Raw genomic sequence first — 23195 nt, 5'->3', positions numbered from 1 at the left:
ATCGTAAATCAATTCCAGATTACTACACAGTGGCGAACAGAGAGACTTCAACAGAACAAACATGCCTGCAACTTCTGACTCAACTTCAGAAACTCAGCGTCTTTTATCCCTTGCCGGGGTCAACATGACCGAGCAAAGACTGCTTCAGAGAAATTCTGACCCCTCAGACACACACAGAAGTTTCCTAGTCAACGACCGATCGCACGAATCTGATTCCACAAGACTTCTCTCTATGAGAAACGTTGACGTGGCACAATCGAACCAACGGCTAGGAACCAAGCTCAACGATACTCCCACGCATAAACTTCTCACTTCAACATATGAGCAACAACAGAACATACTAAAACAATCCAGTGAAGATTGCCGACGGCTTTTGCAACAGTCGACGACAGTTGGCCCTGACCCCAAGACAGCAGACGGAAGGCTGTTAACATCGTCCAGCTTCGATTCTAAATGTGCAATTGATTGCGGAAGAACGTCTGCAGCTGATAATAATGCAATTGCAAATTTTCTCCAAAACTCCGCTTCGGCAACTAATTTCAACTTGGATTCCATGAAGATGCCTAATTCCACTACATTCACCATGTGCTCTGAAGCTGCGAAACTTATGAACACATTGCAGCAGTCTCCCTTACCCCTTAAGGGTACTGTCAATTTAAGCACTAGCCCGATTCCGTCTCAGTTTACTGATACTAAACTGAGTAGTGTGTTAGAACAGCCGAAACCCCTTGAATCGAGTAGGCTCGTCGCCGCCCAAGATATGAACAGGTTACAAACGAGCACGCCGCCATTCAAAGACTACATAAATCATATCCCCTCCTACTCATACCTACAAAATACATTGCCACAAATGCCTCCCGAAAGTAATTTGTCAGCTGCGAGTGAACTTTACCAGAATACTCTGTACAGACCTGATAGTAAATTCTCTTTAAATAGATACACGACCGGACAAACATATACCCAGGCTCTGCCTGGTACATCAAGTGATGCGACAAAATTTCAGCAGCAATATTCCTCCTCCACAGACGAAGGTTGCGAAACAGATATGGAGGATGTGAACGCTTCAAGCGGGGTCCAAAACAGATTAAGTTCCTACGCTAGCTCCAGCTCCAGCAGCGGTGTAGTTACGTTTTTTAACAATAAGAGCCTAAGTCAAAATTTGAGTTGTGATTCATCGCAGAGCAACTTCTCTGCGTTCGAAAGTATCGACTATCAACTCTCCGATTGCTCGAGCGAACTTGCTAGCAGTTTACCAAGTTGTACGTCCAACGAGGACAGATTGTCGTATGAGAACAGCTCTCTCGTAAATACGAGTCCAATGCATCCGTGTGTTTATATATCGTCGTACAATAATAAAACGGCCGGCACCGGATTTATAGCGCGACATAATCCTCTTAACTACCAATCCACTAATAAAAGTTGTCCTCGAGCGATAACTAGGAGTCCGGTCGATTTTAGAGAAGGTCGACGAGCAAGTGATGGGTTAGTGGCACAACAAGCCGCACAACCCGACGATGCCCAGAAAAATAGTTTGGCATTCAACAGTCAAAAATTAAATGAGAATTGCAAAGCGAAAGGTGTTCTAGAACTGCACTTGGTACAAAAAGAGGCTCAGAAACTGAAAACTCAGTACCAATCGACGATACCAGCAGAGGAAATGACTCAGCGGCAAATTCAGCATAATCAATTCGCCGCTTCGTTCACAACATACTTAGATACCAAAAATCCTACACCAAAGCGAATTAGTCTACCTGAATCCTTCAATTACTCGAGCACGTCGCCCCCAATGCCGGCAAGTCCGAAAATGGTCGCTCAATTGCAAGAGAATTCAGAGTTGACACACGGCGTGTCTGTTCCTCAAGTCAAGCCGCCTTTGCAACAACAGCTCATGCAACACAGGCTTTTCCAGCAAAAACGTCAATTACTTCAAAAGCAAATGACTCCACCAAATGTTCCCGTTCACGAAATGACCGCTCTACATAATATACAAGTTGGTTTAAGCAGGCGGCAGATGCTTCGTCAACAGAGCTATAAAATTGCCCAACAGCAACCGGTCTTACCACCTTTACCTTTGACTGAATCAGAAAGTAGAGATTTACTAGCATTTCAGGCAATAGTGGAAGACCCTAACAGAGTGAAGCACAAAGTTGAGGACGAAGAAGATGCCAAATTCTACCAAGGTTCAATGGAAATAAATATAATGAAGGATAGATTGGGTAACGAGAATTGGTCCAATTTGCCATCTAGTCTTCAAACCGCCTGTCAGATTTCCGAGCTGTCCAGGCGTGACGTGAAAGACTCTCAAGAAGGAGAAAGTTCCTTGGACGCTCCACTGTGGCCAGGACAATGGAATGCCTCACTGTTTCCACCACAGACTTGCTTTCAGGTATTCCAACAAATCAATTGAGTAGAGTAGTTAGTACAGCTCGATATATACTTGAGTCACACAAAAGTTGATTTAGCTATTCTGGCATTTGAAATAAATACATAGAGCGATATAACTTAATTAAATTCGTGATTAATCTTTTAAAATAGATGCTATTTAAGGCCAGATACGCGAAATTCCATTGTCTGTTATATAGCACAGTAGTTGCACGCAGTAAGTTGAAGTAAATAAATAGAGCTAGCTCCAGGTATACATGTGTTGCCAGTTACACATTAAATAAACTACCGTTAATTGGATAACGACGTGTATTTTCCATATATTATGAAAACTCTGTTTATTAACTTTCTTGGAAAAGGAATACGCGTTTTTATTCGAATGAATTCGTAGTTTATATTATTCTAAGAATAATGTATGCATGACAATAACTAGTGCTTTAAACATACTACGCAAACTGCCAAATATCAATCAAAAATAATAAACAATACTAATTTGGGAATTAAATTTGTGTCAAGTATACAGTAGATACACAAGCACGAAAATATTTATTATTTACATATAAGATTTGTTCCCCTTGCCAAATATTGTATTAGAGAACATAATTAGGTTAAACCCATAAACCATAAGTTCCATATATTATTGTAAGAAGGCTATGATTTTTTGTGGCTAAAATTAATAACAGGCTTGTTAATTAATTTCAGGTCTTGTAGTTATTAAGTGTGTTTGACCAATTATTCTTTCGAGATGCAATATCTTTTAGGTTGGTTACATACTTATAAAATAAGTAACAAGCAATATAATAGGTGCCTCGGATCTTTGGCTAACAATCTTTGGCCATAGATATAATAATTCCTTATGACCAATAGACAATATAGAACTTATGGTAACCACAGATAATCACAATGTTCCTAATTAATACAGACCCTATAGTTTTTAATATTATAATTATCTATTTATTATGCTGTATAAATATTTAGATATCCATATGTACATATAGGTTTGTTGCTAAGTTATGACGTATTATGTGTAAGATGTGATAGCTTTATTTAGAAGCGAGGTTATTTAAATAAATTAAAGTTTATATATCTTTTTGTTTTATTTTGCAACTTTTTGCTTGTTAGATTACACTTGCATGTGATAAGAGTAGATTATAGAGCTACATGGAAATTACAGATTGTACTTTGTTATAGACATAGTTCTCTATGCGAAGGTTTACCGGTATTTCCATATAGAAACGACAGACATGTGTTACAGATTTAGACACGTTATATTAAATTGGCTATTCAAAATATGCTAGATTATCGGAACTTATATGGTATTAATTAGTCTGCTCATATAGGTAATTGATTTTGCGATATAATATATAATGATTGGATATTTTCTACAACTCATGTTAATACGACTAAAACTTATAATTCCATGGCCCTTAAATTATTTCATGAAAGTATTTCATCAAATATTATTTCTTTTTGGTACCTTATAAAGACAAACACAAATAATGTAAAACTAAAATAATTATTATTTCTTCCATAATAATATATTATGTAACTTAATGTAATATTGCTTAAAAATAATTTTAAATTTCAGCCCAGCTGGCAAGGCCATAGTCTGCCGCCCAACACCAATATGTTACCGCTTAGTGAAAGTCCGATTCTGGAACTTACTGAACAAATGGAGTCAATATAAAGTATATTTTTTGTAGACTTAACTTTGCAGTTTCTATTAGCAATCGCTATCTAGGAGTGGACAAAGACATCCTAAGACAAGCTATATTATCGATTTTCTTTTGTCTATTTATACAAGTTCATTGGCAAATAAGTTGGAGCGAACCATTACTCACCATACAAAAGTTACATGCTAAGTTTTTGAATCTTACTAAGAGTAAGGTCTACAGAGACCTAAGAGTTTAGTCAGTTTCGAAATATCTCTCATTCGTCCTATGACATAAAAAAGATTTTCTTAGCGCCCCTGAATCTTACCATAAATGTATTAAATTTTTGTAGTTCGCGATCATACTCCTAGATGGCGTTGTATACAGAAAATTTTCCTATTTTAACGACCATTTAAATTAGTTTTAATTAAGGACGTTCTTTGAAATGTGATTCAATACATTCCGTTACATTAGTATTACTGTTTGTTACATATTTAGAAATAAATATACCGTTATTTAAGACACTAAATAAGTAGAAATATATGCATAATCATCACAATGTGTAAACATAACATTGCACTAAATACAAAAAAAACATACCCTTTCCCGTAAAGGGGTTCGGTTAGGTATAAAACAATGAGACAATATTATAAATTAGTATTAATAATAATAATCACGTATTAATTCGTTTGTAAGCATTTTAAGTAAATATTTGTGGTGGCTGTTTGATATTGCCAATGTCAGGCGAAAATGGCGCGAATATTATAGTGATATTTCACCAGTTACCACAATTTTGTTATCTATGCGATACCTTGTAAATAATAATCTACCTCCTAAAGTTATAACCGTTAGTTTTAGGCAACAAGACTGAATTCTGTGTCAATTCAGAATGCTATGCGTCTTTCTATCATCTAAAAAACGAACGGGGTAAAAAAATAATGTTGGCAACACTGTTAGAATTTCCAACGAATTGGTTACTGCTTATGAAAACTACTAAAACTTATATTCCTTGTTAGACAGTTTTGCCGTGATATTGTAATTTACACAACGTTGTATTTGCTTAAAACTTTTTTTACACAATATACACGATTGAAAGGGACCGGACCGATAACTGTCAAAGCTCAACAGTGTTGCCCTCATAACTGAGCTTGTTTTAATCCCTATTAATGTTATAATGAAAAGATATTAACAAGGGTAAATAAAACGAAACAAGTTACATCGATTTTTAACACGATAACCACGAAACCAATCATTACAACAAACTGGAATAAAATCAAGAGTAAATTGCTAATTTACTTCAAAGATGAAGCTAGCTAATAATGTAGCCGTGTGATGTTAAAGTTCTGTAGTTCTTTTGTAGTTTCAAAATAATATAGACATATCAAAGTATCTTAGATCATAACTGGTTAAAAATTTGAATTGGCTTCAAAAGTAACCAAGAAATAGTTGCAGCGTTGAGCAAAATGGCGGTTCCTTAGTACTTTAAATTAAAATAGACACTATACTCAGACTCGTTCATTAAAAATACAATTATTTTACAATAGAAACAATGACAGCTAAACTGCTCTCACTGCCCTTTGCCTCCTTAAACCAGCCGTCAACTCATTAGACATGTACTTTCGAAGGTGAGTTGCACCGTTCTTTAGTTATATAGAGATATTTTTTTGAACGATTCTGAGTACGGCCAGTTGATTTAATTCCTAAATGTAATGTCAATTGACCTTCATTACAACTATGTAATTAACGTAATACATACAATAGTCCTTTCGGATTAACAGGCGTATTTTACTAGTAAACAAAAAAAACCACCAACACGTCCTATACATTGAAATATCTATAATAAATAAATTCGATTAAACATTTTTTTTCATACTAACAGTATTACGAATTCAGGTGATTTCAGACAAAATGATTCTTATAATAAACGAAGCTTTATCAAACCATAACAATAACTTACATTCGTAAGTATTTAAGCGTGTATCTTTTTTAGCAAACGTAGTGTAGGTGTTTGGAAGCTTTTACACAATTAGACAAATATTGCCATTGTATTATAATCCGTCATTCAGCATATTAATAGTCAATTTTATAAATTAATCAATGTAGCATACCGAGTAGCTTTGTAACTGCTTGAACACCCATCTTATTCATACACTAAGCCTCCGTTATTGTATGTTTTGTCCCTATCACTCTCTTTTCACTTTACAATAGAAACGTGACAAAACATGGGGCATATGTTTATGAATACGACTGCCGGACTTCTTTAAGAAATCTTTTGTAATAATTTGTTGATGGATATTTAAACACTAGCCAATCGTCACGTAAGCAATAATAAGATAAGGTTTTGGCATTAGTTTGGAAATTTGTCTGCATTTTGGGTGTATTTTTTGTGCTATTTTGGTTGTGATACGAAAGTTTGTTTTTAGACCGGCATAATACATTTAACTGATTTACATGACTTGGTTTTATTTAACTACTTACTAGATGACTTGGCGAACTTTGAAACGCCTACCAGTCAAAGAATGTCGTTTTTCAGATTGAATTTGCTGATCATAATTTGAATTGACGGTCCAGCCGTTCTCGAGTTTCGAATTCTATTTTTAAAAAAATGTCTTTACTTAACCAAATTAGACGACTAAAGTTTTTGTATAAAACCAAACTATAACTAATTATTTTTGAAGACAAACTGCCAAAGATTTTTTTAAATGACGAACAAGACATTGTCCACTTCAATCTTCGTTACTTAAAGCCCAACTAAAAACTGTTAAAACCAACCCAGGTAAGATAGTACTGGCAACAATATTTATGTCACTTCTTCATAATGCGTATAAGTAATAAAAATATATAGATTAAATAATAAAAAACAATAAGTTGATATCTTAAGAGATTAAATAATAATAACCTATCCTACCTACTTACTTTATCAGTCAACGGAGATAACATTTCATTAGTTTGTGTTCGACGGCGTAAATGACAGCAGCCAACAATAGAAGGTAATTTTAAATCTTACGCATTTCCAGGATAACGCTTAAGATGTTTTAGTATTATAGGTACATCATTGCACAAACTAGTATTAAATTAACGTTAGAAAATTTGTTAGTCAACTAAATTGTACGAAATTTATAATACTCAATTTCATAAAATTCTTTGTTTTTAACAATATTAAAGCATTCACTTACTGGATTTCATATATGGGTTTCAGATGGCGCGCAAAATAACACATATATTGAACAATATTGATAGGTTTTCCTATTCCTTTGAAGTAACTCCAAACGTGACAGAAGAAGAATTAAATAATATTAAATTAGAACCAGCATTTTATGCTATTACATGGCATGCCAAATTGTATGATTTTAATAATCTAGATATCCAACCACTTAAATTGGCTGAGACTTTAGCTAGTAAAAATAAAAATGTTTTACTCAACTTATCGTGTCATAAATTGAGGAAAGAATATTTATATAGAGTGCTAGATTTTCTGAAATCTAAAGGAATTTGTAATTTATTTATCATTCAAGGAGGTAAGTATACTTTCTATTATTTATGCTGAGTATCTAGGGCTAAGCTTCGTTTACAGTCGAAACTTATGATGGATGTCGTATATAAAAAAAAAACGTATTGATATGTTTGGATTGACCTGGTTTGGTGAAGGAAAACATCGCGAGGAAACCACTACCTCTAAGATCATAACGCAACTAGCAAATAGAAATATGAAAAAAATTGCATCCACCGCATGTTCTTTTATTGAACAGTAAATTAAAAGCACAAAACAAAGGTATCGGATACGATGTATCGTGAACTTACTCGTTAATTTTTTTCAGAGGGTTACGACGAAGACTTATCCGATTTCAAGTCTACGTCGGATTTAGTCGAAACTATACGTGATCATTCAGGAATTTTTTTCTCTATTGGTGTGGCTGGGCATTGCGAGAAATTGGCCACAATAGAAAGCCTAAAAGAAAAAATCAGCAGGGGCGCAGATTTTATTATGACCCAGGCTTTTTTTGACCCTAATGTATTCAAATCATTTATAGCTAATTGCAAAGAAGCTGGAATCACAACGCCTATAATTCCAGGTGTATTTCCATTCGATAACCAAGACGAAGTTGAGAAATTTATAAGTTTGTGTAAAATTCATATTGATGCAAAAATCATGGATGATATAAAAAATCAACCCAGCGAAGAAGTTGTCAAGAATTTAGTCAATCTGATTTACAACGAAACAGATGTGAAGCATTTCCATTTCTTTACAATGAATAAATTTGAAAAGACGTCAAAAGTTATCAATGGACTATTGCCTTTATATAGAGACACGAAGTTTTAATTAAAAAAATAAGCCAGATAAATTGTTCCGTTTGCCATGTATAAAATAAATTTTAACTTACTGGCCTTTTATTGTTTGATTCGTGATGGACTGTGTAGGTATTCATAATGTAGTAACTTTTTCACTAATATTTTTTAAGAAGTATCACTGTTTTTAATTATTCAATTACATAAAAACTAAAAGAAGCTGCTGTTGCAGGCGTTGAATTTTAAATAGAGTAGGTAGAGTAGCTGTAAGTTCAAGTGGAACTAATGGAGTACGTAAATAAAATAAACATATCAAGAGTCAATATTTTACTGAAAAATATTATATAATATTCCTGGTGTTCCTGGACACTGACATTGCCAGAAGGCTCAACACCAACTAAGCTAATATTGTCGATAAATATATATTATTAAATACAAAAGATATACAATATCGTTACTCTTAACATATTTTGCGAACATATATCGATTATGTCGGTCGTCTGAGACAGCAGCCACAATAACTTTGTTAACAGGGATCTGTGCAATAGACTGGTTCTGGCTCTTAGTATCGCTACAACCTTGGCCTGCACTGTCGCACATATCACTTAGGTACAAAATATGATATGACCTAACTGCTCCAAAAATATACTAAATTGTATCAAAGTCGAATGAAGCGGTATTTATCCTATAATCCTTCGGTAATATCAATAAGATCTTGGTATCTGTCGCGAATCTTAATTTATAACTGAATTTGATAGACTCTGTCGGTATTTTTTATGTCATTTCGTTCCATCATGTGTTCCACCATGCCTATGGCATTTATCATCTTATTTAAATATTTTTAAGACATTCTATCTATTTACATTTTTTTTTTTTTCAAAAAAAATGCTAATTATAAATACATATGTACTTGTGAAATGTTACGTACAGTACATTTATTAACATTCCACATGTTCATGAATTTATTGTGTCATGATTTAGATTTTAGGCCATAGTAAGTCTACTATAGCGCTAGTTCTTTTAAATGTCAATTGACAATTCTCAAGCGTAACAATTAATCTGTGCTATAAATTTAAGGTTATGTTTAAATTTAAATGTAACTTTATGAGTTGTATGGAGATTAAGTATTGAGTTGTATCACATATTTCGTGAGGTGTTAGTTGATAAATGAAATTAATGCTATATAAATATATTTTTTTGAAAAACGCTCGCTAACTAACTCCCTTTTATTAAATCAAAATACGAATTGGTGAAAACATCTCAAAGTGAGTATAAAAATCAAATGTTTCAGTTAAGAAATTTGAAAGCGATTACATCAGATTAAAAGTACTGAACGACGGACAGGGATCCTAGTCCTTCATCCTTTTAACTACCATATTCCTGATTTTAGGTTTAAGAAATAATGTCTTTCCCTGATAAACATCAAAGAAAAACATGTTGGGATGCTAGAGACAAATTCTGGGAATGCTTAGATGAACATAACATTAAAGATAATTCTGACCATCCTAAAGCCTGTGCTGAATTTAGGAAACTGTTTGAAAACTCTTGTCCTCCAAAATGGGTCTCACATTTTGATAGGAAACGAGATTACAATATATTCAAAGTCCAAATGCAGAAAGAGGGATTTGAACCTATTAAAGATGCTGCTTAGTTGTTGCTATTTATAAATTCAAATTGTAAATATAGTTATTTAGTAAATTATTTATATTATGGCTTTTATTTTACATAAATCCTCTATTTTTAAAGTGACAAAGGTAAATATATTTTTTATAAAATACTATATAGCCATGCTGTATTAAGTAATTATTAATCTTACTTTTACAGGCCACATTTAATGAAAAGATGGATATGGGAGAAAATGTTTTAATGAAATTATCTGTACCAACATATGAAGTTACAACTTTAATATTACAGGTAAAAACGAGTTTATCTTTTATCTACATCATTCAATTAATGTATTATTTTACAGTACAGTAATGTATGTGAGTGACTCTCTACTACGAAATCTACTACTAAACGCTACTTAGTAAAAATAAAGATCTAAACAATTGATCACTTTATATTTCTTATAGTTAATAAACAAATTATTTAGGTGGCTTATAGAAATTATATCAGCAGTTGGTTGAAGGATTAGAAAAAGGAAGTAAAATTTTCTTAAAAACTTCATATAATCCACTAACAACAACTTGAAATTTGACATAATGCTTATGTTTATTAAAAATTTATGCTTTCAGGAGGTTTTATCTTCATTCAAAAAAGTACATGGTAACGATGAATTAACAGAAAAAATACTTCACCAATTATGGAAACACATAATGACAAAGTTGTTTGAATTCGATGATCAACTGCTATGTTCTACATGTTTTTATACTTTATTAACACATTCTAAGGCTCAGAATATCCATTTACATAATATATTAAATATCATAAACAATGGTTCAGAAGAATTTGACAAAGGCAAGGCTTTCTATGCAATGACATTAATGTATGGTCTCTTTCAATCATCTTATCTTACACAGAAAAATAAACAACAAACTCAACTGATGGAAATAATATTGGAAGCAACATTTAAGTTGCTAATGCAAGAGGCATATAAATATTCTCAATACACATTCATAGCATTTAAAATTATATCAGCATTCAAAAAAGTAATTGATACTAATTTTCAATCCAGTATCTTCAATAGGAACAATCAAATAACATTATTGAATGTAGTAAATCATAATTGGGAAAATCCAATTACTGGTGTAAGAAATTTGATCCGAAATATATTTCAAACACTTGTTTCCATACTAGATAAAGATATTTACCACACTATTTTGAAAGAGATTAATGGCTTTTACTGGAATAAAGCTAAGTTTCTGATGTTAACAGAAATTATTGAACAATCACAGAGTCCAATGTATGCATTACTTAATGATAATGGATGGTTACATGGTCTAATCTACAGTTTGCATAAACCTGGCCTTGTTTCTTGTGGATCTGATATGTATTTTGCTGTCCTTAAAAATATAAAATCTGATGATGAGTGGTGTGAAATATTTTTTAAAGATTTACACATTATATTTAATGGCACATCACATAAGGCAATAGAAAACTTTTATAACTATTGGTGCTTGATAACATTAAAGAAATTCCCTATGCTTTTAGATAAACTTTTATTTGCTATTTCAAAGGAGAAAACAGAATCAAGTCTTTTAAGTGCTTTATGTGTTATGAAGCAGGGTAATAAACTAGCATTGCTCAAGAAAAGTTTGGATATAGAGAAAACGATTGAACTGGGCCTTAGTTATAATAATCCACAAATACGTATTAAAGCCTTTGATATAATTTGCGTTTGTCATGGAAAATGTTTGCCGGATCAACGAAAATATAACGCAATACTTGAGTTTTTATACAATAATATAAACTCTGATTGCACTGTTCTAAGAATTAACATGATAAATAGCTTCAACAGTTTTTTAACATATCTACATAGTGCATTCTTAATAAATCAAAATAATGAAGAACTCAAACATTTCTTTCTAAATTTGCAAAACCTACTCAAAGCTTCAATTAATTGTAATGGCAACTATCAGAGAAAAATTACATCCATTAAACTAATTGATGTTATATTGAAACATTTGAATGCTGCTCCTAAAAAGTCATCAAAACAAAGTACACAGACATTAATAGAAATGCTTAAGAAGGAAAATATGTGGCACCTGTCAAGCAAAGATTTTATTATTAAGTTACTAAGCTTGCTTAAGGATCCCGCTGATGATATACGGCAATCTGTTCTACAAGTACTATTGAATTACTATTCTAATGATCTTAAGTGTCAGTCAATGTTTAATTATATGACTGAAGATGTAATAAAATGCACAGAGAGCAAATTCTTTTTTGATATTGATTGTGGAAAAATTATATTTAAGTTATTAATTAGTATTTTACTAAAAGAAAATATAGATGGAAGAGTCAAATGTGTACAAGAGTATTTTGAACACTGGTATAATGCGTTGACAAATGAAATACATCTTAAGAGGAATGTAGTAGATTCTATACATAATGGAAAGCAACTTCATTCAATACTAGGATTGTTATTTGTTATTATTGAAAGTTCCTTATATTATAAGTATAAGCTTGATTTATCAAATACAAAAATTTTGAAATTTGTTGAAATTTTAGAAGAAATTTCAAATCAGTTTATGAGTGAAGAGAATAGTGCGGTTAGTTATGACTTTTCAAGAATGAATGAGTTGGTTGAATCTTTAATAGAAAAATCAAGTACAGATATAAAGAATAATGACGAAACAAAAATATCTGGTTTGCACCAAGTTGTGCTGAATTGTCTTTGGTTGAATGTGAAGGTAAGTAAATATTATTTATATAAATAAAAAAAGAATCGCTAAAATTTACGCGCATAATTCGGGATGGATTTTACAAAATTGTTTTGTTTTTAAATCGCCAGGTGGAATAAAAAAGTAAACACAATTTGCACACACTTAATATATGTGAAAAGTTAGGCACTGAATGTGTGCAGAGTAGTTGCGCAAGGATGGTTAGATTGCGGTGTAACAAATTATTATTTTTTATTTAACATACCCGACCTACTCGAAATAATTTTCGATACAAATGGTTGAGAATTTAACCTCGAAGAAACTACTATTTTTTCTTATATGATAATTTGTTTCAGATGTCATGTGATACATCTGCTTTATTAATTATGTATGTAGAAGATGAAAATATCTGCAATAAATGTTTAAACGTAATAGTGCATGTTCTTGAAACGTGCAGACATAAAGGTGCAATAGAAGCAGCGGGATCTGCGTTAGGTAATTTAATATTTTGTATAAAATTTGTATATGTGGATAACAAATGAAATATATTTAGTCATAATCTGTTATAACGGCATCGATGGGATTACTCATATTTGGTCGTAACAGCCGATGACGTTGTTTTGACTGTGTATATGTAATATATATAACATAACTTTTTTATTAAACTTACCACGCGCAAGATTTTAAAGTCCAAATAAATAAATTATTCTTTTAACAATATTTAGGTTTTCGTGACTTTATATTATATAACTTGGAGGTCCAGAGATCCCCGCTAAGCAGCAATTGTTTAGGTTTGGAACTTGATAACATAGTAATGTTTTAAAATAAAAAAAGAGCAAGAAGCAGACGGCCAATAACGACATTGTATATTTGGCATGTCTAATTATTGTAATGTTTTTAAATATTTTTGATTAAAAAGGTATTATTTTTCAGGAAAGAGTATTCAGCACTTAACTTCACTACCAGTTGGTTCTGATTTATCGAAATTACCATTTATTTTATTAGAGAGAAAATTAAAGGAATTATTACTGGAAGCCAAAATGGCGTCTGTTACTCGAAGGGGAGCTGGATTGTCTATCATGGTACATAGGATTGTTTCCAGCGATATGAAGAAAGGAAAGGTAGCTATGTTTTTTTTTAATTTAAAACTTTTAAATTTGTAACGGTTTATATCACGAGGATTTAAAAAAATAAATATAAATTATCGCATCATAGATAATATTCGAACAATTTTTTTTACAGCCCCTATTTCACTACTTCATGAATATTTTGCTAGAAGCTTGTAAGGATTTGGACGGAATAAACGATTGTAATCCTGAAAAGGATTTGCCCAAAGCCATCCACATACACTTTTTAACTCGAATCGTGATGGACAGTAGTCTCGCTTCAGAAATGATGTTTTATTCAGCAAGATTAGCAGAAGTTGCATTCAATAACTTAAGGAGTTCACACTGGCAAATCAGGTTTGTTTTTTTTATTACTTTGTTTTTCAGCCAGTCTTTAACATTGCTGATTTATTATGAAACATTTTTATTCCCATTAGTTAATAGCAATTTTTAAAGTAAGAAACGCGCGCCATATAATACGAATACGAGGGTGGTCCGATAAGTACTTAGCCTACAAAATATATATATATATATATTTATAAGTAATTTGATTTATTTCTCAACATAATCTTCTTTGAGTTCGATACACTTGACCCAGCGATGTTCCAACTTCCTTAACCTGTCTGAAAAATAAATCTTCTGGAAGTCTGCAAAGTAGGCCTTCTTGGCGGCGATAACATCTTCATTCAATTCAAATTTCTGGCCGGCGAGTAACTTTTTCAGGTGGTACGTTATCCTGATGGAAGAGCACTTTTTTCTTAGCCAAATAGGGCCGTGTTTTCTTCAATACGGCGTCGAATCGGCCGAATTAGTAATACTCTGTGATAGGTTTGCCCTTCTGCTGGTAGTCGATGTAGATCACACCCTTTGAGTCCCAAAAAACGGTGACCATCACCTTTTTGACCGATGGGACAGTCTTCGCCTTCCTCGGTTTCTTGGTCTCTGGTGTGTACCAACGCAAAAAGCCCTTTGGATACGGTTAAATGTCGTCAAACAGTGCTCTGAAGTGGTCTTACGGTTTCGCTTGTTGTCCAGAGTGAACAAACGCGGCGGATATGGTCCACGCGGTCTTAAGAGTTGCCTACTACCTCAGCCATCTCGAGCATTTACAATAGGCGGCGAATGCGAGATAGTTAATTTTATGGCATCTGGGCGTGGCTCATCACAAACCAATGTGCGACCTCGTTGAAACTCGTTTGACCAATTTTTGACGGTCGCCGATGGCGAATCGAAAAATCGAATGGCGTCACCATACACTGCATCCAAGCGCTCTTTAAATTCGCTGCGCGATTTTCCTTTCAAAGACAAGAATCGAATCACCGACCGATATTGATCTTTTCCCATTTTTCGGAAATCGCGGAATTCGCTTCCACACTCGTTATCATGTATAAAATCATGGAATATACCAATATATATAGCAAAAATACTTTGTACAAATCACATCGTTAATGTCATTGTAGGTCGACGTTGTTTTAACGTTTTTGTTAACAAAAACGTTAAAACAACGAGCTGTGCTTAAAATAAATTTTTGACTCAGTTATACTTATGAGAAACAAACATTAAAAAATATGTAGTAATAAATCATATCTAATATTATATCGTAGTGACAATAATAGTTGCTTTACACTGGTTTGCATATAACACAATTTTTCCTTTATTTCAGAAACGCCGCACTACAACTATATGGGGCACTTATTCCTAAGTTAATAGGGCAGAAAAAGGCTTCTGGTCTTGATGAAGAAACTGTATCCACTGTTGCATGTGATGAATTTAGAACTCATTCACCAAAATTATGGGATTTTATTGGAAATCAATTGGAAAATACTGATGATAATTTATTAAGCCATTCAGATTTGGTTCCAATTTTAAATATACTTTCTAGTGTTGCTAGAAGGTATAATTTTTCATACAAATCGAAAGAAAATTTAAAAATTCACAGTTTCGCATTGTTGCTTGGTAGTCAAATATACACTGTAAGACGATTGGCTTCCAATTGCATTTTAAATCTTTATTCATTTCAAGATATTTACACATTTTTGATGAGTTTCGATAGAATTTCTGAAAACTCTTTACATGGGACTATGTTCCTACTGGAAGGTTTTTTAAAAGTATACAAATCTGAATTAACAGATGAAAATTTTTGTGAATTAAAAGAAAAGTTTAGTTGCCTTTTCCGAGGACGCTGTTCTTATTTAAGTCGGACTATATTAGATAAGATGTTTTTCGATAAAGTTCCAAATATGTGTAAAGTAAGTTGTGAAGCAAGAATGAATAAATATTTGCCTGGGGTATATCTATGGGCAAACAATAGAATTCAAATTTTTATAAGAACTGCAACTTGGAATGAAATAGCCAATAATATACACATTTTATTAACTTTTGATGATTTTGAACAACACAGTCAACATCTTTATACGAAAATTGAAGAAGATGAAAATATTCCTAAGGTGTTGATAAATATTGCAAATAAAATTATAACATCGGGAATTGGCAAAAATTCCTATGGTGTTTGGAAATTTATATACAAACTCTCCAAAACCCTTACAAATAATCATTTAATGGCTCTTGAGTGTACTCATACTGTAAAGGAGCTGTTAAATGGGACAGAGACTTTATATAAAATCCGTTATTTAATTCCTTTTGCAGCAAAAATTCTATCAAATTCTGAAACTTATGGCATATCAAAAATAATTTATGATTTATGTAATCCTATAAAAAATGAAACTGACATGAGATATATAGCTGCGTTAGCTAACAATGAACTCGCAGAGAAATTTATTAATTTATCAGATGAAGTTAAAATTAATTCAATTAAATCTGCACTTATTTTACTTCAAGACGAAGATGAAGACATCCGAAACACAAGTACAGATTTCTACAAAAATATAAAAAAAGAACATTATCATGCCTTTATTTGTCTAATTAAAATACTGAGTAAAGAATTTATGGATTCAGTTTTAAATAAACCAAAACAAGGTGTTGATTATATTTTGTCAGATTTGAATAATTTTATTGAGTTAATTATAGAGAAAGATATAAACAATTACAATCCTTTTGCTAATGATTCGAAAAATATATATTTAGAGGACAATTTTATAAAAACTTTGTTACATAATCTACATAAAAAATATTAATAAAAATTCTACCACCACATTATGAGTATCTATTTGAATCATGTATAAACTTATTGATTATTTGTTATGGTCAAAGCATTGTTATGGTGACTACCATAATAATGCTTTACAGAATGGAATATGATTATATTTTTTTGTATTTTCAGTATTAAAATACTACATATTATTGTGGAAAAAAACGGAACTGTGACCAGAATTAAAATAGTATTAACCATTTTATAAATACAAATTTAATAAAACCTAGCTAATTACTAAGTAAAATTACTCATCATAATAATATTTCTGTGGTGGTGTTGTATCGTCAATTTGTATAGACACGATATGTCGTCCTGGAACCATAACTAGTCCTAATACTCGAGGTTCTTGTGGCTCTCCATCACTGTTTTTAGAATATTCTGAACAGGCACCTTTAAAAGAATAATTTACATATACTATACTACATAATTATGGTAATTATTTTACCATAAAAGTACTCTACTCGTTTAACAACAGCTTTCAAAAAGTGGAAAGAAAAAAGTTTTTAATTAAATAATATCGGAAATAAAAGAGTATATTCTACTTAAAATTTTTTAAATAAGGTTACCTAAAATCACATTAGCATCCCTATCTGTACACAAAAATACGCCTATAAGAACTCTTCCATCAGTCATTTCTATTCTAAAATTCATGTTAAGCCATTTTCGTAACTTTGCTTTACCATCCAACTCTTCTACCTGAAAAAATAATGAAATAAATATACACAACTTTAGTTTATATCAAAATTAAATTGTAATTTAAGTGCTTTTAGGATATTATGATATATGTGCTAAGATGAAAACAAAACACTTCATATCACTTTCTTGTGATTAATTTTTTGCAGTTATAAGAATTACATTTATATGATGCATGTGTGCATGTTTTTTTTCGTAGAATAAAATTCTAATGTAATTATGTACCTTAAGATCCTCGGCTTGAGCAGACTTCATATTTCATTCAAATTGATATTTACTAATTACTTCCTCTGATAAATGAAAGAAACTCACAAAAGTTGTAATTTTTTATTGGAAAAAATTGTAATCGGTATTTAAATCCTAAAAAATAAGTAATATTTTTGTTTAAACAGTATTATAAACACACAGTTCTAGATAAACGTAAACCAACGTCAAATAGATAGGTATCATAGGTTTGAGGTTTCGACCAAATAATTATTTTTGTCTGTTTAGAAAGTTGACTAATGACTATGCTTGTAGCTGGCGTTTGACAATTTGACGTTTCTCAAATTCTTTGCCAATTCTGAAAACAGTGGGATCCTGCTGAATTCTGAAAAGTCAGAGGTGTTTTTTTTTGTCCAAGTGCAATTGTAAATATACTGTGTTGTTGCATTTTTAATTGTACCTATAAATTAGATAATTGTACTTTAAGTACAGTACATGACATGATATTGTTATATGGATATTGTTTATAACTTGTTGCAATATTGAATATTTATGAATGAAATGAGTGTGCGAACCTTATGAAAAGTGCACAGTAGTCATTTGGTCTCATTATCAAATAAAAATGAAGCGATCTATGGAGAGTGAAGATTGCTTTATGAAAAAATTCAAATACTATAAATCTAACAAACCAAAGCCCTCATTAGAGGAGGTTATATCTATAGAAACCTATAAATTTGCTAAAGAGGTAAGTTCTGCCCATTAATTTCCTTTAAAAGCAATAAAAAACATGAGGTGTTATTTATAATAGAACGCGTATGCATTGCAGGTAGAAAATATAACATTTACTGTAAAACATGATTCAAGAACGAGAGCTCTAGGTTTATATGACATTTCTAATTGGAAAGCAGTATCGTTGAGCAGACACCCTGGTTTTATTATTATTAAAAATCCATTTACTAGTTTAGGACAAAGGTACTGGATAAGAAAATGTTTGGAAGAATATGCTAAAAAGCCCAATAAAAGGAACATTGACATAGACACTGACGTAGATAATTGGTGGGAAGAGTGCTTTAAGAAAAATGAAGTAGATAGGAAGCTACAGAAGAAACTGCGATGGGCAACTTTAGGATATCATCATGATTGGGACACAAAAGTAAAATGTTAATATTTCTTTTTAACACATTTCATATGGGACTAAATGACTTTTTTACTATAAGTAATCATTAAATACTATATAGTAATATTTAATATATGCATATTATACTAAAATATGCTTTTTCTTATATTGAAATGTAAACTAAATAAATTTCTCATATTCTTTAACATAATCCATGTAATTCCAGGTCTATATTGAAGATAACAAAGGTGTATTCCCAGGAGAATTAGCTGAGTTATGTGATGTAATAGCCCTCAGTATTGGTTATAGTAAATTCAGAGCTGAAGCAGCAATTGTAAATTATTACCACATGGGATCTACATTATCTGCTCATACTGATCACTCTGAAGTAAATTTGGAGGCACCATTATTTTCATTAAGGTAAAGATTTCCTAATTTTAACTTAAATCTTACCTAGCTTTGTAATTATAATAATAATAGTTTCTTTATTTAAGCTGACTATCATGGTTACTATCGTGTTATAGATGCTTCTAAAACATAAAAGCTCCTTATAATAAAACTATAGGCTTCTAATAGCAATTGAACGTATTGTTCATTATATATGGGCTATTTTTGACACTCTTTAAGTAATTGATTTTAAACTATATTAATGAATACAGAAATATAGTTAAACAGTTTGCACCCAAAAAATATACTAAGTATCAAAATTGAACAAATGACAACTTCTATAATTGTCAGGTAAATAAATACATAACAAGTTTGGTACATATGAAAAATAGTTACTTTTATGATTTGTTTTTTATTTTAATAGACATTTATTTTTTTAAACTTTCCAGTTTTGGTCAATCTGCAATATTTTTACTTGGTGGACATGAAAAGTCAATAGAGCCTTCTGCTATTTTACTCTCAAGCGGTGATATAGCTATCATGTCCAAAGATGCACGTCTATGCTACCATGCTGTACCAAAAATATTACCCAGCTCAAAACAACCATGGAACAATCCTACTTCAGTTCAAAAAACTCATGAAACATTTAAATACATAAAGGAAGATGATATAATTGATCCAATGAATAAAAATTTGAAAGAATGGACAAAGTTTCAGGCATATGTTGAAGAGTCAAGAATTAATGTTAATGTGCGACAAGTGCTAAATGAAAATCAAATATGTTTATAACAGCTATTTTTTAAATATATTTTGTTGATTTTTTTAGAATGGTAGTTGTCTTTTTGGTTGTTTGGTTATCACTGAAACAAAACAGTTTCATTTACTAAAACTATTATGAATTTTTGCCTTGAGTCTATAATCTTATTTCCGAGAGTTGTAAATATTTTTTCAAACCATTAATTCAGACCACTTTCTTATTGAATATTGTTTCAAATTAGAGCCTTTTATCAACCCCAAATTTAATCATTAAACCATGGAGACGGTTAGACGGACTAGATTTTGAGATTTTTGTCTGATTTCCCATTGGTGTGTATCAAAAATACAATTCAGTGGCCTTTTGTGATTAAACCATACCGGTATAGTATATTTGGCACCAGAATATTTTCGTTCAACAATATATTCGATATGGTAGCGTATACTTTTTAATGTTATAGCAGCCTAGTTAGTAATACTACAAAAAAACAACCTTTCTCTGTTTTTTTAGAGACAAAGTCACTTTCATTTCTCTGATGGTCACACAGTCCCCAGAAACATTTAATGTAACTTTCCGAATAGCATTCGAAGTCGTCTTTAACTTTGTAGTTTTCTAACCGCTTGGCAGTTGGTCTGTAACAGTATCCACACCGTAGATTTAATTTTTGCAACATTTTAATTTTTTTAACTAAAATTTATTCTAAAAATGACAACTTTGACGTTCTTTTTTTATTTCTTTAAAGAGTTTTATTCGGTGGTACATGACTTTGGGCATTTTAAAGTAACAATAGTCTTTGAAGTTATTTACGTATTATTGAAACCATTTAATAAACAATGTTCTATGCTTTGATAGAACGACCTTAGTTCGTAATATTTAATAATCTTTAAAATATTTGATCTGATAAATACATATCTTATCGTTTAACCGTGGATAGCTATAATAGCAAGCTAGTAGAATACGACATCTATGGGTGATTTTTACAAGCATGACTTACCGCGACTCCGTTATATTAAACCAATACGTTTTTGTCTTACGGGAGTCTAGACTTAACTGTAAGTCTCGTTTCTGGATTATGAAGGGACCCGTTATTATTTATGCAATGGCCTTGCAAAATGCCTCGAGTTCTAACCACAACTCCTGATTAGAAATTCAAGCAATTCAATAAGCCTCATATTGATCCAGACGTGAAAGCATCAATATTCCGACTAGTTCTTTGTATCGGTAGGTATTCAGCTTTGCGATCGTCGTTTAGCTGCGTCGCACGATAGCGAATCCCTTTTCAATTCGAGCCGAATGCCAGACGACAATGCCTCACGATTCCACCATTTGTTGAATGGGAGTTTCAGTTCGAAATTATTAGGCACTTACATGTACAGTTTTTACGAATGCGAAATAAAGCGGGTTTTTGGTATTACACAATATTTTCACACATATATGTATATAAATTTAGCGTACAGTATGTAATGGTATACGATAAAGTCCTCGTTAATACTTAGTATTAGGTATGGCGTTGGGGGATCTGCCTATGCATGTCTATCTTTTAAATCCCTATTGAAATTACTTAAAGATTACTTGCGTGATAGCGAGTAGTTTAAGTATGGAATGTGTAGGAATTCCAATTGTTTCAAAGGTTATTAGGTAGTAGATGTTACGTCATACATTACTTATAAAGCGAATAAGATAAAAGCAGCAGACAAGCTCAAAAGCCCGCAATATCGCAAGGGAGGACAGATGCAACATTATCGACAAACGAAGTATAAACCGAAATTAGAATAGTCTGTTTATGACACGACACAATAAAAGCTTGAGTTAACGGTCCCCACTAACAATAGTAGGCAAATTGAGTTAGGTAGACATTGTCGTAAACAAGCGATGCAATTTGCATGACTCTCGAACGATTAGATTCGAACAAGTATACTGTCATACGCAATCCCAGGCTCAATGGAGCCCGATCAGCTTAATGGGAAGTGACGGATTGAGAACACGCGTGTATCTGTGATAGATTGTTCAGTGATGTCTATATATACACACAACATTTTTGTTTATCGTTAAGTTGTTCCGAAGAACAAGTTTCGTTTACAGTAGTTGCTAAGTGCCCGCATTTTTTGCTCAAAGGTATTTCAGAGTTGCAGAGCAGCAAGAGTTTTTAATAGAGGTTATTTCAAAAGGTAAATGGGAATTGTAACATATCAGCAATTATATTTTATACAAACTCAGTTAAGAGAGTTTCTTGAACGAGTCTTGTTGCAATTCGAGGATGAATTAAATGAACAATATTTTTTCATGACTATAACATTTTCTCTCCCCATAAAATTTTAGTGAAAATAGTACAAATTTATACGTAGCACATGATACAAAATTGACAAAAGAAATAAAGTATGTTTTTTAAAATACATTACATAAGTTAGTGTAACTAATGTAAAACATGCATTTTAAAACCCGTTGTTAAACGTAAATTTTTTCAACCGTGTATTAAAAAAAAATTAAGTTTCAAGTGCAAGTGTTGTCTTAGCTGCCCATATTCTACTTTAGGAAAGTAATATTTCCACCATTATTAACTTTACCTTTGTATGTTAAATGGATTGTGAGTCAGCAAACTTCTTTTATTGACGTTAAATAGCAGATATAAATTCCGTTGGCGGATTACAGAATTTATTGGCTTCAAAATTAAAGGCGGCCGATTTCAATGGCGAGCGTTGACAGCTTTCGTTTATGGAGTTAAAAAAGTTAAATGGCTCATTGAAAACTTATTTTTAACTTATAGATTTGATGAATGCGGACATCGATGTATCAAAAATCGCATTTAAAATTACCTGCATCGATTACAAGGGCATTATTGAAGAACGTTCGAGTATATAGAACAATGGAGAGGCAGCATCGAAGACCTAATGTAATAATTTGAAAAGCACATTTAAATATTTTATTGCGGATTTAACAATTTAAATAATAATAATTTTTTTAATACCTCGGACCCAGCCAGTCTACAACTAAATCAGTACGTATCAGTACGTAACTAAGTCACTACGTACGTACGTATTTTTAAATTTTGAGTATAAGATTACTTGCGTAATTTGAACTCGTAAATGCATCTAATATCACGGAAATAGCCCGGACTACGAGGTGCAATAACGGCCAGCTTTGTT

General features: G+C 32.0%; 6 protein-coding genes across 7 annotated transcripts in view; 5 read left to right on the top strand and 1 right to left on the bottom strand.

Annotated features, from left to right (window-relative positions):
* LOC123720195 (serine/threonine-protein kinase SIK2-like) overlaps window positions 1-6451 on the top strand; it is a 48972-nt gene extending 42521 nt beyond the window's left edge. The window contains exons 9-10 of one of the 2 annotated variants that reach the window (XM_045676732.1): window positions 19-2386; window positions 3971-6451. In XM_045676732.1, coding sequence (XP_045532688.1) covers window positions 19-2386; window positions 3971-4069 — 2467 coding nt within the window. In that variant the 3' untranslated portion in view covers window positions 4070-6451. Of the gene's footprint in view, window positions 1-18; window positions 3470-3970 lie in introns of those variants that run through there. The other variant, XM_045676740.1, reaches the window with a different exon arrangement.
* A 476-nt stretch (window positions 6452-6927) lies between these two features.
* On the top strand, window positions 6928-8421 carry LOC123710165 (5,10-methylenetetrahydrofolate reductase). The gene is made up of 3 exons (XM_045661916.1): window positions 6928-7024; window positions 7234-7552; window positions 7853-8421. The coding sequence occupies exons 2-3, from the start codon at window positions 7234-7236 to the stop codon at window positions 8353-8355; spliced, it is 822 nt and encodes a 273-aa protein (XP_045517872.1). The 5' UTR covers window positions 6928-7024; the 3' UTR covers window positions 8356-8421.
* A 966-nt stretch (window positions 8422-9387) lies between these two features.
* On the top strand, window positions 9388-10026 carry LOC123719998 (cytochrome c oxidase assembly factor 6 homolog). Its single transcript, XM_045676384.1, has 2 exons — window positions 9388-9586; window positions 9712-10026. Exon 2 carries the CDS (start codon window positions 9724-9726, stop codon window positions 9970-9972), a length of 249 nt encoding a protein of 82 aa, XP_045532340.1. The 5' UTR covers window positions 9388-9586; window positions 9712-9723; the 3' UTR covers window positions 9973-10026.
* Window positions 10026-16859, top strand: LOC123719974 (the record flags this gene model as incomplete). The annotated part of the gene is made up of 7 exons (XM_045676348.1): window positions 10026-10075; window positions 10146-10235; window positions 10556-12670; window positions 12997-13135; window positions 13574-13761; window positions 13883-14103; window positions 15410-16859. Coding segments are annotated over exons 1-7 (4248 nt in total), but the record flags the coding sequence as incomplete, so codon positions are not given.
* Window positions 16860-17087: 228 nt separating this feature from the next.
* Window positions 17088-20768, bottom strand: LOC123719991 (N-alpha-acetyltransferase 38-A, NatC auxiliary subunit). Its single transcript, XM_045676371.1, has 4 exons — window positions 20545-20768; window positions 17816-18152; window positions 17464-17593; window positions 17088-17287 (listed from the first exon to the last, which is right to left on the bottom strand). The coding sequence occupies exons 2-4, from the start codon at window positions 17843-17845 to the stop codon at window positions 17142-17144; spliced, it is 306 nt and encodes a 101-aa protein (XP_045532327.1). The 5' UTR covers window positions 17846-18152; window positions 20545-20768; the 3' UTR covers window positions 17088-17141.
* Window positions 18029-20087, top strand: LOC123719982 (nucleic acid dioxygenase ALKBH1). The gene is made up of 4 exons (XM_045676360.1): window positions 18029-18539; window positions 18621-18947; window positions 19138-19331; window positions 19748-20087. The coding sequence occupies exons 1-4, from the start codon at window positions 18417-18419 to the stop codon at window positions 20085-20087; spliced, it is 984 nt and encodes a 327-aa protein (XP_045532316.1). The 5' UTR covers window positions 18029-18416.
* Window positions 20769-23195: the final 2427 nt, after the last annotated feature.

This window comes from Pieris brassicae, chromosome 1 (assembly GCF_905147105.1).
Source record: "Pieris brassicae chromosome 1, ilPieBrab1.1, whole genome shotgun sequence".
Taxonomy (NCBI): domain Eukaryota; kingdom Metazoa; phylum Arthropoda; class Insecta; order Lepidoptera; family Pieridae; genus Pieris; species Pieris brassicae.
This window is presented reverse-complemented; position numbering and strand designations above follow the sequence as displayed.

Excerpts from the sequence above, each read along its gene's own strand:
- LOC123710165 (XM_045661916.1), top strand. The coding sequence starts at position 7,234 with ATGGCGCGCAAAATAACACATATATTGAACAATATTGATAGGTTTTCC. Across the intron at positions 7,553-7,852 it reads TTTATTTATCATTCAAGGAG|AGGGTTACGACGAAGACTTA; the intron begins GTAAGTATACTT and ends AATTTTTTTCAG.
- LOC123719998 (XM_045676384.1), top strand. The coding sequence starts at position 9,724 with ATGTCTTTCCCTGATAAACATCAAAGAAAAACATGTTGGGATGCTAGA.
- LOC123719991 (XM_045676371.1), bottom strand. The coding sequence starts at position 17,845 with ATGAAGTCTGCTCAAGCCGAGGATCTTAAG. Across the intron at positions 17,594-17,815 it reads CTCAAGCCGAGGATCTTAAG|GTAGAAGAGTTGGATGGTAA; the intron begins GTACATAATTAC and ends TTATTTTTTCAG. Across the intron at positions 17,288-17,463 it reads GGATGCTAATGTGATTTTAG|GTGCCTGTTCAGAATATTCT; the intron begins GTAACCTTATTT and ends ATTCTTTTAAAG.
- LOC123719982 (XM_045676360.1), top strand. The coding sequence starts at position 18,417 with ATGAAGCGATCTATGGAGAGTGAAGATTGCTTTATGAAAAAATTCAAA. Across the intron at positions 18,540-18,620 it reads CCTATAAATTTGCTAAAGAG|GTAGAAAATATAACATTTAC; the intron begins GTAAGTTCTGCC and ends TATGCATTGCAG. Across the intron at positions 18,948-19,137 it reads ATCATGATTGGGACACAAAA|GTCTATATTGAAGATAACAA; the intron begins GTAAAATGTTAA and ends ATGTAATTCCAG.